Source organism: Lacerta agilis, chromosome 5, assembly GCF_009819535.1.
Source record: "Lacerta agilis isolate rLacAgi1 chromosome 5, rLacAgi1.pri, whole genome shotgun sequence".
Taxonomy (NCBI): Eukaryota; Metazoa; Chordata; class Lepidosauria; order Squamata; family Lacertidae; genus Lacerta; species Lacerta agilis.
The window spans coordinates 82,621,910-82,639,542 of NC_046316.1; the positions used below are offsets into that span (position 1 = coordinate 82,621,910).

The window sequence follows — 17,633 nt, forward strand, 5'->3', positions numbered from 1 at the left end:
TCAACTCTGGGCAAAATAGCCAAATGTACAGGGGAGCCAATTAGGCCTAATTATAAATCACCCAATCTGTTCTTGTTCTCTTTCTTTCTTTACTGCAGAATTCTTATACCTCTGAGTATGCAGATGCCAAGATGCCAAAGATGTTGCTTAAACAAAGTAACATGTGGAGAAACTGCCATTGCTAATGCCAAGTAAATAACACAGGAACATAGATGTTGATGGCAAGGAAAAAATAATTATAAAAGGAGAATTCCCTGGATGCTAAGATGCAGTACTCTTTGGTGAGAGAACACCAGCAGAGATTTAAAATCACAAAATATGCAGCAAAGTAAAGCGAGGACATATAGACTGTTAGGCATAGCTGCCAACTTTTTCCCCTTTTTAAGGGAAATTCCCTTATTCCGAATAGGATTCCTTGCAAGAAAAGGGAAAAGTTGACAGCTATGCTGTTAGGCCTTTAATATATGCCCTTCTAAGTTCCTTCCAAAGTTCCCCTAGCATAGCAAAAGACCACGCATTTGGTAAGTTAAAAATGGGTTTACTTAAAAACTCTTCAAAGGCCAGGTTCATGTGCTTTTCCATACTTCAGTCAGAAAAGACTGGCAGTAAAACTTGCCTTAGTTACAGTGGTGAAAGTTTCTAAACTATTGTTATAGGGACACAAGAATGGCTTGTAAGAGCCATGCGGTCTGAGCTGCAGCAAAAAGCTCAGAACCTCTTCACATGCTGAGCTCCTTTGGTAGACTGAAGTGAACAAAAGCCTTGATTACTTTCCTCTCAAGGTGAGGGAGAATGACCTAGCTAAGCCTGGCAGGACAGCTTACTTGATGGCATTAACCCCTTCATGCATTAATTTGACTTAAGCATGTTGGTTAAATGAGGCTGGTTATCCCTCAACATGAAGCTGCCTTATACCGAATCAGACTACCGGCCTATCTAGCGCAATATTTTCTCCACTGACTGGCAACAGTTCTCCAGGGTTTCAGATGGGAGTGATTCCCAGTGCTACCTAGAGATGCTAGGAATTGAAACTTAGACCATTTTAGGGTTGCCAGTTAGAAGCATCCCAGACCCTGAGATTTCAGGGTCCAAACCAGAGACCTAGGAATGTCAAGGGGGTGGTCTGTGGAAATGGAGGTTAATTGGAAAAGGGGAGCATCTCCCCATATGAACTGACCTGTTCCTGTGATCATTGTTTGAGGCCCTTCAATGAGAAGTCTGGAGGGCGGCAACACAAGAAACGGCCTTTTCTGCACATTCGTTAGATATATATAAGCACCAGGCAAAAACATTCCTCTTCTCCCAGGCCTTTGGATAATTAAACAATCAATGACCTTATAAACTCTCTGTGTGTGGGTCATTGTTTTTTGTTTGTTACTATGCTATGTCTTTTTGTGTGTTTATATTGTAAACAGCTCTCTGATTCTTGAAAAAACCAGAAGCCTTTCTTTACATTACACCTTCTTGAAAAAACCAGAAGCCTTTCTTTTGGGAATTATATGGGAAGAAATCCCCCCAAAAGATAAGAATTTCTTTCTGTATGCCACGACAGCAGCGAGAATACTAATCGCAAAGAACTGGAAGATACCGAATGTAGAAGAGTGGCAGATGAAGATGATAGATTGTATGGAACTTGCAGAGCTGACAGCAAGACTGCAAGATCAAAGGGAAGAATTGGTGCAGGAAGATTGGGAAAAAATTTAAAGTTATTTGAATTTTTTTTTATAATATGTAAAATTTATGAATTCCTAGGGAAGTATTTAGAGGTTTTCGGTAGTAAAGAAGGATTATATGAATTTAAAATAAAGAATTATAGAATGAATAAAAGATAGAACATAAAAGATGTAATAACTGAATAATATGATAATGAATAAATGATTAATTTTGAAACCGTGTGTGGGAATACACTTCGTGGATGCATTTGCATCTACGGCTGTTTATGTTTGTTTATTATTAATTATGTGCTATTTAATGTATTCCTCCACAAGAAAGTGAAAGTGAAAGGAGGATCCAGCAGGCGACTTGCCGCTGAGATCCCTCCGCCGGGACTTTTAGGCTCCAAGTTTAAACTGTTTGGTGGTCAGTTAATCTGCTTCCCGCCCTTTTCAAGGGCAGCAACAGTGTTCTGATTGGTAAAAGTATTGATCATGAGGTTGTTTGTTCTTGTCAATAAAAGGCTGCGGCTCCCCGTGCTGGGCAGATAGAGTGTGTAAACAGAGACATATAGTGTGTGTAAAAGGTGTACGAGAGCTAGCTAGCGTGGAAGACAGTGGAACGGACAAGCCCAGAGAGAAGGTTGCGTGGCAAGGTACAGAGAGAGAAACAACCCACGCAGGGTCAACCAAAGCCGTTTTCAAAGAGACCATGGTCAGAGTCTTTATTTCATTTTAGTTTAAATTTTACCGTTTACCAGTTTTTTATTTGGCCGTCGTTTTGGCCACCTTTATTTTGGTGCTTTACTTTCCGGAACAACTTAAGAGGTCGCAAGTGCCTGCAGATCCATTTACGAGGCATTCATTCATCCGAACGACTCACTCATCCTTCAGATTCAGCCTGGTGGACAATCTACTTCACGGCACGGTGTGAGCTGGGCTCCGGAATTACCGGCCGTCCCGTCCGCAGGCTTGGCCGGTGCTCCGTGCAAGGGCGCACGTGAGGCGCTGGCCACAGATCCCCCAGCAACTGGTATCCTGCGTGCTGTTGACCTTGTCCTGTGCGCGGGAGGCTCCAGCCAAAGAACCCCCGCAACCGTGAACAGAATAGTGGAAATGAAACCGGTAAGGAGAGACCGGAGGAAGTCACCCCAAAATGTTAAGACACAATGTGAAGAATTATAAGAAATTTATGTTTTTGTGTTTGTTTGTATTTGTTTTGTATGTTTTTCATCTTATAAAAAGAATAAATATACAGGTGAAACTCGAAAAATTAGAATATCGTGGAAAAGTCCATTTATGCAAGCAATTGTTTTCATTAGCTACTGGAGTTTAATATATGAGACAGACTCATGACATGCAAAGCGAGATATGTCAAGCCTTTGTTTGTTATAATTGTGATGATTATGGCGTACAGCTGACGAAAACCCCAAAGTTGAAATTGTTAATTTGGGGTTCTCATCAGCTGTACGCCATAATCATCACAATTATAACAAATAAAGGCTTGACATATGCCGCTTTGCATGTCACGAGTCTGTCTCATATATTAGTTCCACCTTTTAAGTTGAATTACTGAAAGAAATTAACCTTTCCATGATATTCTAATTTTTCGAGTTTCACCTGTATATATTAAAAAAAAACAGCTCTGTGATTCTTGAATGGAGGGCAGTATAGAAATTTAAAGAAGAAGAAGAAGAAGAAGAAGAAGAAGAAGAAGAAGAAGAAGAAGAAGAAGAAGAAGAAAGGCGTGCTCCCGCGGAACATCTACACTATAATTTGCAGCAGCTCCTGCCAACCTGAAGCCTGCAAGTTTCATCGCACAGTCCTATTATTAGTATTAGTATTATTAAACACAGTCTAATACACCTGGAGATTCAAGCTCTCCACTTGCCAACTGAAGTGGGCCAGGCAAACCTGGAAACTTCAGGCCATACCTGGAGGTCTGGTAACCTCCATCTCCATGCAAAGCAGATGCTCTCCACCATGTGAAAGCCTTTCCGCTAAACAGCATTTCTTGTAAAGAGACGAGACAGAGTAGGGAGGCTGGTGGACAAATAACCGAGTTGTTCTCCCCGCCATGCTGAGGGTGATGGCACATGGCTGAAAATGCCACAAAGATGGATGGGTTCAAAATGCAGTTCTCAGATGCAAGGGGCGGGGAATAGATCGTTATAACAATTTAATAAAAAGAGACCCCTCTTGCAGCAATAAAAGAGAACAGAAGGCAGTGACGGAAGAGGAGCAAGCATGAAAATCAATTCCTAGGCTTTGCTCTCTAAAATATAGTGATAGTACCACAGTCATAAAAAAATGGATTCACATCTGTTCTTTTAAATCTGAAGGGTAGAACATCTGCTTTGCATATTCAATCTCCAGCATCTCTAGGAAGTATGGAAATTCTGGAAATTCTTTGTCTGAAATTCTGGAGAGCTGCTGCCAGTCAGTGCAAACTGAGCAATGGTCAGACTCATTATAAGACCCGTTCCTATGTCCAGTTTCTATACCAAGCTGAATGCTTCAGGCCTTTTCAGGGATGCAACCATGGGGGAAAGATGGGGTAAATTGTCTTAATAAAATGCACAACCCCACACCCCTATTCCTATGTGGATCTTTAGTGACAAAAATGCACTATCAGCACTGCAGCAAATCTTAGTGAATTATGGTGAAAGATGAAATGTATTGAAGGAACATTAGCTGCACCCCTTTAATGTACATATTTTAGCTCTTATCTTCATGGGGCCTGATCCTTTGCATGTATACTCGGAACGAAGTCTGATCACACCGAGTTCAAGAGACTTTACTCCCACTAAAGGGGTGTATAGGATCAATTGACAAAATAACCCCCAGTCACAGTAAAAGGCTTAAGGTTGCTGCACCCATTAATTCTTCAAAACTCGTTCACATTAGCAATAAACTGCCAACTAAGCTGGCAATCATTGTGCATTACAAACAACACAATGCACAATGATTGTCACGCAGTATTTTCTGGAGTGGCTTAGCTTGCATTTCCTTGCTTTTGTGTGTGTGAGTTTTGAAAAGTAATCGGTACAGCAGTCTGTTCTGTAAAGAGATATTTTTGTCTATTAACTTCCTGTGCTTGAAAACTTTTTATTGTTGTTGCAGGCAAAAGTAAAATCTGTGGTTTGTGTGTGTGTGTGTGTGAGAGAGAGAGAGAGAGAGAGAGAGAGAGAGAAGCAACCAGTGCTGTTGGTGTTGCTATCAGCATCGCGTTGCTAATGATTCAGGCTCCAAACAGATGTTCATAATGTTACTGGTTTATTAAAAAGGATTATATGCAGCTCGTTGTCAAGGCTCTGAACACAGGCCTGCAGCAGTTTTCTCCTGGTCCAAGGGAGAAAAAGGAGGATGGTTTGTTAAGGGGCAGTATACAGGTAATTCAAGGTACCTGCAGCCGGCATGAATGGAAATGCTTAACAGCCATGCTGGGGATTGAACCCATGCTGTTTTGCATGCACAGCTGGGGCCACTGAGCTATCATTCTCAGGTGTTCTACTTCTTTCTGGAAGAATGAGCTTTTAAGAACTCACTTAGTGTAAACTATTTAGACTGCAACATGTGTAACAAGTAAGGAAACACGCACCACGATGGAAGTTGGTGCATCACAGCAGTAGAGCTTTCAGGCATTGTGGAGTGGATACGTACGGCAAAAAGGAATTTGCTTCGTCTGGCAATCAGATCCTGGCATGTATCTTATGATGTATTGGTTTAATATGTATACATGAGTTTCACTGCTAGTTCTGTAACTACCTTTCCCGCTCCAGGGTGATTCAAACGGGTGCGGTGACAGTTGCTATTGGTTAACTTGTTAGCACAATTTGGATCCTTACTCTGATTGGGTCCCGCCAAAATCTAAATGTATCCTTTCCCCAGCTCCTGTTCCTGAGAGTATAAAAGGAGCTCGCCCTTTCCCTCCAGTCAGTCAAGTTCCTACTGCAATAGAGGAGATTGTTCTTGTTAGACTTGACTCCTAGCATATCCTTGCTAGCATGCTGAATCATTACCCAGAGCTGATTGCACGAAGAACTGAAATCGTATAGACACTGCACTCGCGACATAACATATCTGCTGTTGCCCATCCTTGTATGCTCACGCATACAGAATGCATTCACACTGGGACACCCTTCAAAGAGTTAAGTCAAGAGCCGAGGCTACGATTAAAAAATTAAATAAAGGGAGGGACACTTACATTGATTTCACAATTGCATCGGGAGAGCCCATAATGACCATCTGTGGGTTGTGGAATTAATCCAGCTTGTGAAAAGAGATCTCTACGGCCCTCTGGTGAATTAATCATACTTTATTCGAGATCTTCATTTCACATCCCAGAGACAAACACCACATCCGAGATGGCACACACAGCGATACAGTTTGGAGCTCTTTCTAGGCTTTAAAAGTAACATTCCAGCTATTAACTTACTTCATTTGTTTGTTTAATGACCTGGAGGAGATTATTTTCAGGACAACAGAGTGTAAAATTTAATTCCGGAAGAGATTTATGGCACAGGGAAACCTTTCTAGAATTTGTATACCATCTTTATCGGGATAATTAATTGCCTGTCGAGAGATTTTTGTTTTGCCCCAGACATCTTGCTAACAGCTCCCACTCCAACAACTAAGCCGAAGTCAGGGCTGCTTGCTTCAGTGGGGGCAGAGTACATGAACCGGCCTTAGATGCATATATTCTGCTGTAAACAAGTGCAAAGGCCTCACATGCTTCCAGAATCCCCTCTTCTTTGATACAGCGCAGCAAAGAAACAACCACCATTTTGAAGGATAATGAAGAGTACCAAAATTAGTAGCGAGTCTGAGAAACAATCAATATAATAAGCCTCTCCTCCCCATTATGTGCATTACCAGAGAGTTAAGTGTGGGAAGCAGCCGCAGAGAAGCGGCAACCACACCATATGGGGGGACTTTGAAACTACGTCGGAGGATGATTGCAAGGACCAACTGGATAATTATAGCCAAGCGATTTCAAATTAAAAGGAGTACTGCCGTCAAATGCCAGCTAAAATTGGAATCCTAAGCACTTATCAATCAATTAAAATATTTATATCCTGGTGGACGGAGTAAATTAAGCTGTCCAAGGTGGCTCACAAAGTGAAAAACCCAGCTACGCCTTAAAAGAATGGGTGCAACAGCCAATTAGCAGCAGCGGCGAGCAGAACTTCCCCTTGAATCCAAGAGAGTCCAAAATGCCCTCTGCTAAAGCAATCTTCACTTAAGCCTCAACAGAGTGAGGGTGGAGAAGATTTTCCTCAAGGAGGGATTTGGGTGCCCCTGTTGAAAAGACCCCGCTCCTGAAAAATCTCCACTGCATTATAGAAAGCGGAAAATGCCAGGGTGACCACTCGTCACCACATGCTTTCTCCAGTTCCAGCTGATTCATTTGGGCAAATAGTGCATCAGTCTCAGTCTGCGCTCAGCCAGCCTCCAATTGCCTGCGTTCTTACAACCAACTCAGGGCAATGGCACTGCCTGTTCTGTTCCTCTTCCTCATTCTCAGTGTTGCCTTTGCAGAACTCAGTAGAGATTCGGATGGGGGCAAAACTTGAATGAATCGGCTCTGCCTGTCACAGACCCTCCAAGTGTCCCAATTTTCCAGGGCCAGTCCTGGATTTACAGAAGCCATCCCGGTTTCTGATTTGATCCCAGAATGTCCCGCTTTCCCTTAGGACGTCCCTATTTTCATCAGAGAAATGTTGGAGGGTATGGAGTTATGCGGCCCCCCAAGCCAAGGAGATAAGACACAACCTTTAGAAGACACCTGAAGGCAGCCCTATGTAGAGAAGTTTCTAAAGGTTTAAAGTCTTATGATGCTTTTATGTATGTTGGAAGCAGGGGCGTAGCAAGCCTCTGCGCTGCCGGGGGCGGCGCAGAGGCACCCCCCTGGGGGAGGGGCATAACGCATGCGTCGTGATGTCGTCGTGACATCATGACGCGCGTGGATGCCGCTGAAAGAGGGAATTTTCCCCTTCCCGCTGCTTTTTTTCGGCAGAGGGCGGGCCAGCGACACCCCCTCCTCGCTGGCCCGCCTCCTCGCTGAAAAAAGCAGTGGAAACGGGAAAAGGGGAAGCAGAGCAGGCGCTTGAATGCTCTGCTTCCCTTTCCCCCCTCCCAGCGGTTTTTTTCGGCGGGGGGTGGGCCAGCGAGGAGGGGGTGTCATGCCAGCGACAAGCATGACACCCCCTCCTCGCTGGCCCGCCCCTCGCGCCGGAAAATAGCCGCTGGAAGGGGGAAAAGGCGACATGCCCCCGTTCGGGGCCCGCCGGGTGGGGTGGGGTGGGGTGGGGGGCTGGCCAAAGTGTCACCCCCCTCCCCTGGAACTTGGGGCAGCCCGCCCCCCTTGCTACGCCCCTGGTTGGAAGCCACCCAGAGTGGAACAGGGGAATGTTGGAGAGTATGCTGTCATTAACTCAGCTTCCAGCTATGGTTGGCCTCTCTACCTTTCTGCCTTGCCAGTCCCAAATGGACACCAGGCACTGTCATGTGACAAAGGAACAGCTGTTGATGCCTAACTGCTTTAACTGTCATTCTAAGATGTAACTGCCATTCTAGTCTGTAACTGTCTGTCAGTGCTATGTGAGTTACTTACCTTGACTGTGGTGACTAGTTTCTCTATATATTCTGTATTTTATATACCGGTATGATCTATTTTTAAGAAGAATTTTATTTTAAACTTAATAAAAGTTTTTATTTGTTTCAATGAAAACTCTGCATAAATAATTCCCGCTGCGCGTCGGGCACTACATATTTCAGTACATGGCAATGTATTTCAAGAAGACTTTCCCAAACCCTATACCACACACATACACACACAAACACACACACCAGTTTTGGAACATGCCTGATTCATTCCCACTACACAGCTTAAGACAGAATTTTGGGCCTCTGTGCACCCTGCTAGCAGTTATCTTTTGGCAGCGAGAGTTAAAGGTAATCAATATTACCGGTAGACTACAGAGGAAGAACTCAAGCATTTTAGAGCTATGTGAAATTCCTGCATGAGGAACGCTGTAGCCTGCTCTCTCGGGGTTAGGTGCTGAGGAAATATTCGCTCTCTCGGGATAAATTACAGCCGCTAATTACATTTTGGTCCTCAGACGAAGAGCACGGTTTGATAAACACACACAAAAAGTAGGCCATTTCACAGCCTCTGGGGAGCACTGCATTACCCAGGATGACAAAACGTACCTTTTAAGCCGTTTTTAAACAGCAGAGATCCTATGATAATGAGAATGACTGCAAGTGACTTTGCAAATCAAATGTAAAGGGCTTTTTGAAGTGCGGTACCTGAGCGCTGGGATGTGGCTGGAGGAACGTATGGGAAATCAAGAAACAGCAGAACGGGGAAGGGAGGCTGATGGGAAATCCAGGTGCTTGGAGATCCTGTCCCCTCCCCCCCCAAGTAACTAGCAATGCGGTTCAATGGATATATGTCTGAACGTTTGGTGTAAGCGGATATAAAATGGTCTAGGTCAGCCCTGGGCATGTTGCCCTTAGAACTTTCATGTATATTCAGCCTGAAACAACGTTTTATTGAGAATAAAAGCTTTGTCTCGAGAATGGGGCTTAGAGCTGCTCACCTGGAAACAGCTCCCCCCCAGGGAACCTGCTCTAGGCAACTGCAGTTCCATTAACCATGTTACATTCTCACAGGAGAGCAGATAATGCCAGTCCTGGTAAAGAGATGGGGGTGGGTATCACCTATGTTTTCCCCAAACCAAGCAAGAGATGGCACCAGATAAAAGGGCAGTGAGTCCTCCCTGCCCTTGCCACCATTGCTTACAGCAGTGAATTTGGGTCCCCAGTTGGACTACAACTCCCATCACCCTCAGCCAGCTTAGCCAATGGTCAGGGATGGTGGGTGTTGTAGTCTGAGGTTGAAGAACACTGGCTTAGAGTTAGGTGGGCGACAGAAATGCAAACAGGTTTACGTTGAGCTGCATTGCATATAGCAATGTGTATTTTCCAGGGTTGGGTGAGGACATCATAATGCTTGCCTTAAAATACATATATCTCTTATTTGGCTCATCTGGAGAAGGATTCTGCTTCTCCTGCCCTCAAAACCCACCAATGCACGGTCCTTGAAGCCTCTTGCCCATATCTTATGTGGCTGTTGGCCCCATCAGTGGTAGAGGGAACTGTACCCCTACCCCCTGCCCCAAGTTCATTTTTAAGGTCTATTTGCCTTAAAGAGATCTTCCACTGCCACCAGTGCCCATCAGCTGTCATGGACTGGCTGGTTGCAGAGGAGGGATGGGAGGAGGCATCAGCTAGGGAATCCTCAAGAGAAGAAGGCTCAGAGCCAGGAGATTGGTGGTGGGATGATGATGAGTGGTCAGAGGGAGGAGAATGGGATCAGGAGGTGTAAGAAGCTGAAGAGGTAACAGGGTTTAGTGAGCAGGAAGAGCAGTGGGGCAGAGAGCAGTCAAGAATCAGAGGCAGTAGCAGAGAAGGCCCAAGCAACAGAGATGAGGCAGGTGGCTGAAGCCAGGGGGTCTCCTGCTGCAACCAGCTCCTCTCCCTCTGGTCCCCCAGAACCAGAAGAGGTATGAAGAGGGTGGAGCAGAGACAGACAAGGCGGCGAAGTCTCAGGTGGCTTGAGAAGGACCCAGGGAAGGAGGAGACTTAGATTGTGGAGGGAAGGCGGCAACTGCCTCAATGGGGCAAGGCCTACTGGGAAGAGTTGCTGTGCTCATTAGGCCCGAGCTGTTTTGGTTTCTTTGAATAAAGAAATAAAGAAAGAATAAACTTTGTCGACACCAGGTATTCCTTATTGCTGACCTATTCCTGAACCTGGCTCCTCAGTGGATTCGAGAGTGTGAGAGGAGATATGGACTAAACAGCTCCAAATCCTGGGGCCCTTGGAGGCTTGGGGTCTGAGGCCAGTGTCCTTGAACTGCTCAGCTCTGTAAAGAAGTGCTGTGTGAGGCACCTACGGGTGCTGCTGTGGTCACCAACGTTCTTATTTCCAGTGCTTGTGGGTCTTTCCCTATTGGTATATCGTGGTGGGGCTCAGAAACAGTGAAGAAAAGAAGGAGGATGCCGGAACATTGCTAGAGCTGAGTCTGGCCACGGGCCAAACCAGGCATGGAGGGGAAGGGATTGCTTGGGTGGGTGGCAGCAGGAAAAGCAAGCTGAGGAACCAGACAGAGGTAGTTCGTTTCCATTGCAGGCTGCCAGCTGCCGAGAGAGAGAGAGAGAGAGAGAGAGAGAGAGAGAGAGAGAGAGAGAGAGAGTAGTGTAGGCTGTCGGTTGGAGGAGCCACTAGAAGAGCAGGGACAGCTGAGAAGCACTGCCAATTCTGGCTCTCCGGCTGGCTGCTTTTTAAAAAAATGACAATTCTTTCCCAGAGCGAAGTTCAGGAGCGGAGTGCCAACCCGCCAGTGCCTGGCAAGGCAGCCTGTGAGTGGTCTGGGAAGGGGCACAGAGGGCGCTTTGCCTAGGATGCCCTCAAGCCTGCAGATGAGGAGTCATATTGTGGGAGGGATCAGACCCCATCACATTGCCTGGTGACATTAGGGGTCTGGTGGCATCCATTCTGGCTCCGAATTGGGCTCCGAATAAACTGAGTTCAAGACCCAATTCTGAGAGCAATTACAAGCCCACTTGGGTCAGAGATGGTGCTGTTTGGTTTTGTTGCTCCTGCTGTTTCACGTCCTACATTTTTTCCTTGCTAAACTGGACTCAAACCCTCCTCCTTCGTGCAAGAAGGATCCCTTCTGGGTCACTGCCACCGAAAGAAAATCCAGGTAGGCCCACGCCAAATTGCTTCCTTCCTCCGCCTGCTGTTCTGGAGCCCTGTTCCTCTCGGTGGCTCCTGGCACCGAAGCTTGTCCATTATGTTACATTTTGCTGCCCTGTGCAAAATGCGCCAGCCACACATTGGGGGGGGGGGAGGTACGGACATGGTGAGGAAATGGGGTCTCGCTATAGCCTGGGGCCTAGTGCTACACTTATTTACACTTTATGGCATCACTTTGTGGGCTGCGATACATAGAAGAATCTGGTCATACAGCTGTAAATGCCAAGTCCCCAGCAGGCTGGATAGGCTTTTAAATGTGCTAGAAAACCACAAGGGCTTTTCGAAATGTCGCCTCCCTGTGGGATTAATTGTCAAATGCTGGGGAAAAAGTGGGCTAGATGTCAGAAGAGGCTTGTTTGCAGCCTGCACACTTCAGCTGGCAGTCACACAAAAAATGCTAGACGGGTGTTTTTTTTTTTGTAAACTTAGAAAAATGGGGAGTATTTATATGTGCACGGCAAAGGTCAACGATTGCTACCTGCAAAGGCAGGAACCTGATGATATGAGAGCTGCGCGGCTGCAGCCAAACTCTGCAATGCAACTGGTTTGCTGTTGCTTTTCTCCACTTTTTTGACCGTCACTTGCAGGGAGGAGGGGGACAAATGGAGTGCGCCGGTTCACACATCGCACACCTTTTCTCTCCAGGGTCAAATTCTAACTGAGGAGAAAGAACGTCAAGCCAAGGAGGATGACCAGCTTGGCCCAATCCATCGGCCAAAGGAGGAGAATCTAGAAGGGGCTCGCTTCCCCCTCTGCTCACTGCCGGAAGGAACACTCTGTTCCAACTGCCTTGGGACTGCAGAAACAAGGGCGAAAGAAAACTCTGGTCCCAATCATTGGCCAAGGAACAAGAGCCACCAACTGCTATCTAAGCAAGGTTCTGAGAAAATCAGTGTGGCCCGAAATGGTTGCAAATGCTTTGGGTTTAACGCTTTGTCCTGAAATTAAAGGACTGATCTCCATCTTCTTCCTCTTTTGCCCCTCCTTTCCACTCCCTTCCTTTCCGCATCCTGTCTTGTCAAACCATAAGCCTGTTATCAGGGCCTCCCTCTCGCCCTTATTGATGTGAGCCGTTTCGGTACGGTGGTACCTCGCTTTACGAACTTAATCCGTTCCGGAAGTCCGTTCTTAAACCGAAACCATTCTGAAACTGAGGCGTGCTTTCCCTAATGAGGCCTCCTGCCGCGGGTGCCCTTCCACCATTCGGATTCCTTTCTTAGACCAAGGTAAAGTTCACAAACCGTGACACTATTTCCGGTTTTGCGGAGTTCGTAAATCGAATCATTCTTAAACAGGACTGTTCTTAAACGAGGTACCACTGTAATTGAAAAAAAGCCGGATAAAAAAAAGCAACTTACTAACTCAGGAGCCAGCAGTCGTCCGAAAGGAAGGATAAAGACCAGGATTTTAAAAAACAACCAACTAACCATCCTATCCTGTCTGGGCGGTGTCCCTTCAGAAGAGCAGGTGAGGCACCACTTAACTGAACCCTCCTTCATATGAAAATGCCTTTGAATACCCATTGTTGGGAAGAAGAAGCATGGGGAGCTTTGCTTCACTCAGGTCCTGTTTGTAGGTCTCCCATAGGCAACTGGCTGGTCCCTGTGAGGGCAAGATGCTACTGTTTTGGGGGGGATGTGGTTCAGTGGCAGAGCCTTTGAACGCAGGAGAAGAAGAAGAGTTTGGATTTGATATCCCGCTTTATCACTACCCTAAGGAGTCTCAAAGCAGCTAACATTCTCCTTCCCCTTCCTCCCCCACAACAAACAATCTGTGAGGTGAGTGGGGCTGAGAGACTTGAGAGAAGTGTGACTAGCCCAAGGTCACCCAGCAGCTGCATGTGGAGGAGCGGAGACGCGAACCCGGTTCACCAGATTACAAGTCTACCACTCTTAACCACTACACCACACTGGCTCTCACACTGGAGGTGTGACGTGGTACAAGGCAGCTTCCCATGTTCCTATCCAGACCCGAATGTATGCTCTAATTTCTGGGTAAATGGACTGGGGTGGTGTTGATTACAAAACAGAGGGGACAACTGCACAGTGACATTTCCATCAGCGCACATCCTCTTGGTGACCCTTCTTTTGATGCAGCCTCCAGCTTCAACAGCTCTGCAACTTTAACTAGCCACCCGCTGATGATTAAGAGATCTTGGTGCCATCATTATGGCTGAAGCTGCACACGAGCAAACAGTTCCCAGCAGTGGTAATCCAATTTCTCTTATATATTTGGTGTGTGTGTGTGTGTGTTTCAGAGCTGCCACACACCCATCTGATAAAGATGCTTAAATAATGGGTGCTGCTTTTTTTGTTTTCTTTTCTCCACTTTTGGCCGCTTATGTCAGTTTTATAGCAGCGTTATGGAAACATGACAGGGAAACGAAAATCTGATTATGCCTAAATCCTGGCCCATTATGTGATTATTATGAGCCACAGCACAGCGGGAGTTACAGCGCTACGATAGAAGGGATTTCCAATATAATTAGATCAGATTGGCAGCACCAAAGAAATCAGGGCAGAACATTACGATGGCTTTCCTGTAAATGCCAGTAGCCGCGGCTTCCCGTCAGCGCTCACCTGGTAGGTGTAAATGCTCCACTTCTGTGGAGGTCCCTCCGGCAGACGCTATCGTTTTCTCTCTCCCCTGTTCAGCTGTGGGGTTATATCCCAAGGGGTTCTGTGGTAGTCATTTTGGGCAAAGGTAGAATGCAAGGCTTGTAAGCCCGGAAGAGTTGAAAAGGCCCGCTGAACAGTTGTACTAGATGCCAGAGAGTTTCAAGGCTCAGCTAGGTACTGGTGACGGGGAGCGGCCGCCGAGACCATATAACACCAGTCCTGAAAGACCTTCATTGGTTCCCAGCACGTTTCCAAGCACAATTCAAAGTGTTAGTGCTGACCTTTAAAGCCCTAAATGACCTTGGCCCTTTATACCTGAAGGAGCATCTCTACCCGCATCATTCAGCCCGGAAACTGAGGTCCAGCTCCAAGGGCCTTCTGGCGGTTCCATCCTTGCAAGAAGCTACGTTACAGGGAACCAGGCAGAGGGCCTTCCGGGTGGGAGTTGATTACGGTGAGGGTTTGCCAAACATGCCTTCCTCTTAGTACCTTTCTCCCTATGAGTTCGAGCGTCTTCAAAGTCCATTAGTCTTAGGTCAGTGCTTAAGTCCATTCATTTCAGTAGTTTTAGTAGTTTCACTGTGAGAAGTGAAGTTACAGGGAACCAGGCACAGGGCCTTTTCGGTTGTGGCGCCCGCCCTGTGGAACGCCCTCCCATCAGATGTCGAGGAAGCAAACAACTATCTGACTTTTAGAAGCCCTGTTTAGGAAAGCGTTTAAGGTTTGATGTTTCTGTTACGAGCTGCCCAGAGTGGCTGGGGAAACCCAGCTGGATGGGCAGGGTATAAATAAATTATTATTATTATTATTATTATTATTATTATTATTATTATTATTTTACAGTAACAATGATCTCAGTATTTATATACCACTTAATATACGAAATCCCTAAGCAGTCTGCATAAAAGCTCGCAAGAACGTTAGGAAAATGAAAAGGTGAGGGGAATGGGACTCTCTGCTGGCCACCAGGCAAGGGCTTGTTCCACCTGTCTCACTCCACCCTCCACCCTTCAGAGCTTTCAGAAGAAATGTTGCCACCAACAGTCATTATGTGAATGTGTCTTTTGATGAACTGAGTGGAAGACTCTGAGTCATGGGGTTGGGGAGAGAGTGTGTGAATTCAGCAATGCTTAACTTGTCTTTGGTTCTTTGGTTGTTAATACTTTATGGATTATGAGTGCTGACAGTGCTTTTTTTTGGGGGGGTATCCTGGGGTATGCATACCCCTAAACATTTTATGAATCTAAGTTTGGCCTCATTGAGGGGCAGTATTTCAATATGAGTAGGAAAATGAAAGTATCCTTAAACATTTATTTAAAGAGAAAAAAGCACCGAGTGCTGTAATGATTTGTGTTTGTTTTTTTAATAATAGGACTTTTTTGTGGTTGTCCTGCTTAATCTGTTTTCTAAGTTGCTTTGTTTATAGAAAGTGGTGGTTTTGCGGATGATTTGTTGATCATTTTATATGATTTATGCTGCGCTTGTGAAATGCTGTGTTATTATTATATTGTATGTGTGCCGCTTTGTGACTCGTGTGAGTCAAAAGTGGCATAGAAGTATAACATGTGAAATGAGTGAATGAAAAGAAAAAATCCATGTACTGCATTATAACCAAGCATGCAAAGAAATACATGAGTAAAAGCAGAGAATCGATTGATAAAACGTTCGATTAAATATCTATAAATAATAAAACAGAGCAGTGTGGTGAATCTTATGCGCAAGGGAAAGCCTACTACAAAAGGCAGTGATTTCTCTCCACACACTGATCCTTCTTCCAGGCAAGCTAGACCCATTACCACCTTCCAAGGACACATTCCAGCCATTCCAAAGGAAGGTGTTTCCTCTGTAGGTGTGTGTGGCCTGAAGCCTGCATTTGATGAAGTTCCCCATCCACGTTCTCCATGAATAACTCTCTGAAAAGGAGCTTCTCCTTTACACCATAATCAAGTTACAGGTAGGTAGCCGTGTTGGTCTGCCATAGTAAAAAAAAATAAAATAAAAAATAAATAAATAAATCCTTCCAGTAGCACCTTAGAGACCAACTAAGTTTGTTCTTGGTATGAGCTTTCGTGTATCTGAAGAAGTGTGCATGCACACGAAAGCTCATACCAAGAACAAACTTAGTTGGTCTCTAAGGTGCTACTGGAAGGATTTATTTTTTATTTTGTTTTGACCATCATCAAAGGCAGGGTCCCCCAAACTTAGGTTTCCAGATGTAGTTGGACTACAACTCCCATCCTCCCTAGCTAGTTGTCAGGGATGATGGGAATTGTAGTACCAAAACAACCAGAGACCCAAGTTTGGGAATCCCTGATCTAGAGTGTCCTTAAGGATTCTGGTGAAGCTAAGTCAGGGCTTTTGTGCCCTGACTTTGCCTCCAAGTGCCCTTGTCATGGCTACTTAACGCTTGCGCTCTCCCCATTACCTCACCCAACTCCCCTCGGGGCCCCTACCTACCTCGAGGGCTGTTCTGAACTGTCCTGCTGCCACAGCATACTTCTTCTGCCTGTAGCAAGTGCTGGCATCCTTTAAGGACACCTGAAGCCACTTGTCCATCTGTGGCTGCCTGCTCATGCCAGGCAGCCTTGGGGAATCTACATTTACAGACCCTGGGCATTTGGCCTGAGTGTTGGTTGGGGGCACCTGAGCTGCCAGAAACTCATAGGTGACACCCTCCTCGTCTGTGTACACCAACTTCATTTCGACCTCCATCAGGCTTTTTAGGGGGATGTGGGGCAGCAGCACAGGGAGGGCCTGGTTCTCTGGCTCCATCAGGCGTTGTTCTTTCCTCATGCCTGGCTTATCGTTGCTTTCCGACTTCCGTTTCAGGACCAACCTGTCCAAATCATGACCTTGTTTTTCCTTGACACTGTTCTTCCCGGCTTTCAGCTTCTCCATCACGTTTTCCACAACCGCTGCCCCCGAGGGACTTCTAACCTCTTGCAAAGCTTCTGGAACGTCACTCAGCCGGTACGCCGTCGCTCTCAGCTCCTCGGCGACGCGCTCCTTTCGGCACATTTCGCTTGCGATGTTCTCAAAGCGCGTGCTGCTTGCTGGCTCCATGACTCACAGGAAAGCTAGACTCAAACTCCTGAGGGTGGTTCGAGGGGGGGAGGGAGAAGGCAGAAGAGGTGGGAAAGTTTACAGTTCTGAGCTTTGCAAATAAACGACGCAGAGCAAATGTTTTATTCAATTTGCCCACAGCTGGCACCATTTGAAGTCAACAATCAGCTATGGTTAGCAAAGAGCAGAGTTCCCCCCCCCCTCCTCTTTCTTTTGAAAGACTTTGGAATTATACCCTCCATTGAATAAAGGAAAATAAGCCTAGTTGCCTCCATAGCTGTTATTTAACACGTATTGCAAAAATGGTATTTTGACGTATTGCAAAAATGGTATTTCGACCTACCCACTCCTGGGCCCTGACAAGACTCTTCCTTTTGGAACCCTGTTGGCTTACAGTTCACACACTGGATAAGGGGAGCGGTTTTCAGTGGGTGCAGTAAATGGCTTGTTAGACTTGCAATGAGAAGTGGG

General features: G+C 45.9%; 1 protein-coding gene across 1 annotated transcript in view; it reads right to left on the reverse strand.

Moving 5' to 3' along the window:
* Window positions 1–17,162, reverse strand: part of SPATA16 (spermatogenesis associated 16) — a 139,870-nt gene extending 122,708 nt beyond the window's left edge. Inside the window, 1 exon segment of the mRNA XM_033150666.1 lies at window positions 16,557–17,162. Within this exon segment, the coding sequence (XP_033006557.1) occupies window positions 16,557–17,162 (606 nt within the window).
* Window positions 17,163–17,633: the final 471 nt, after the last annotated feature.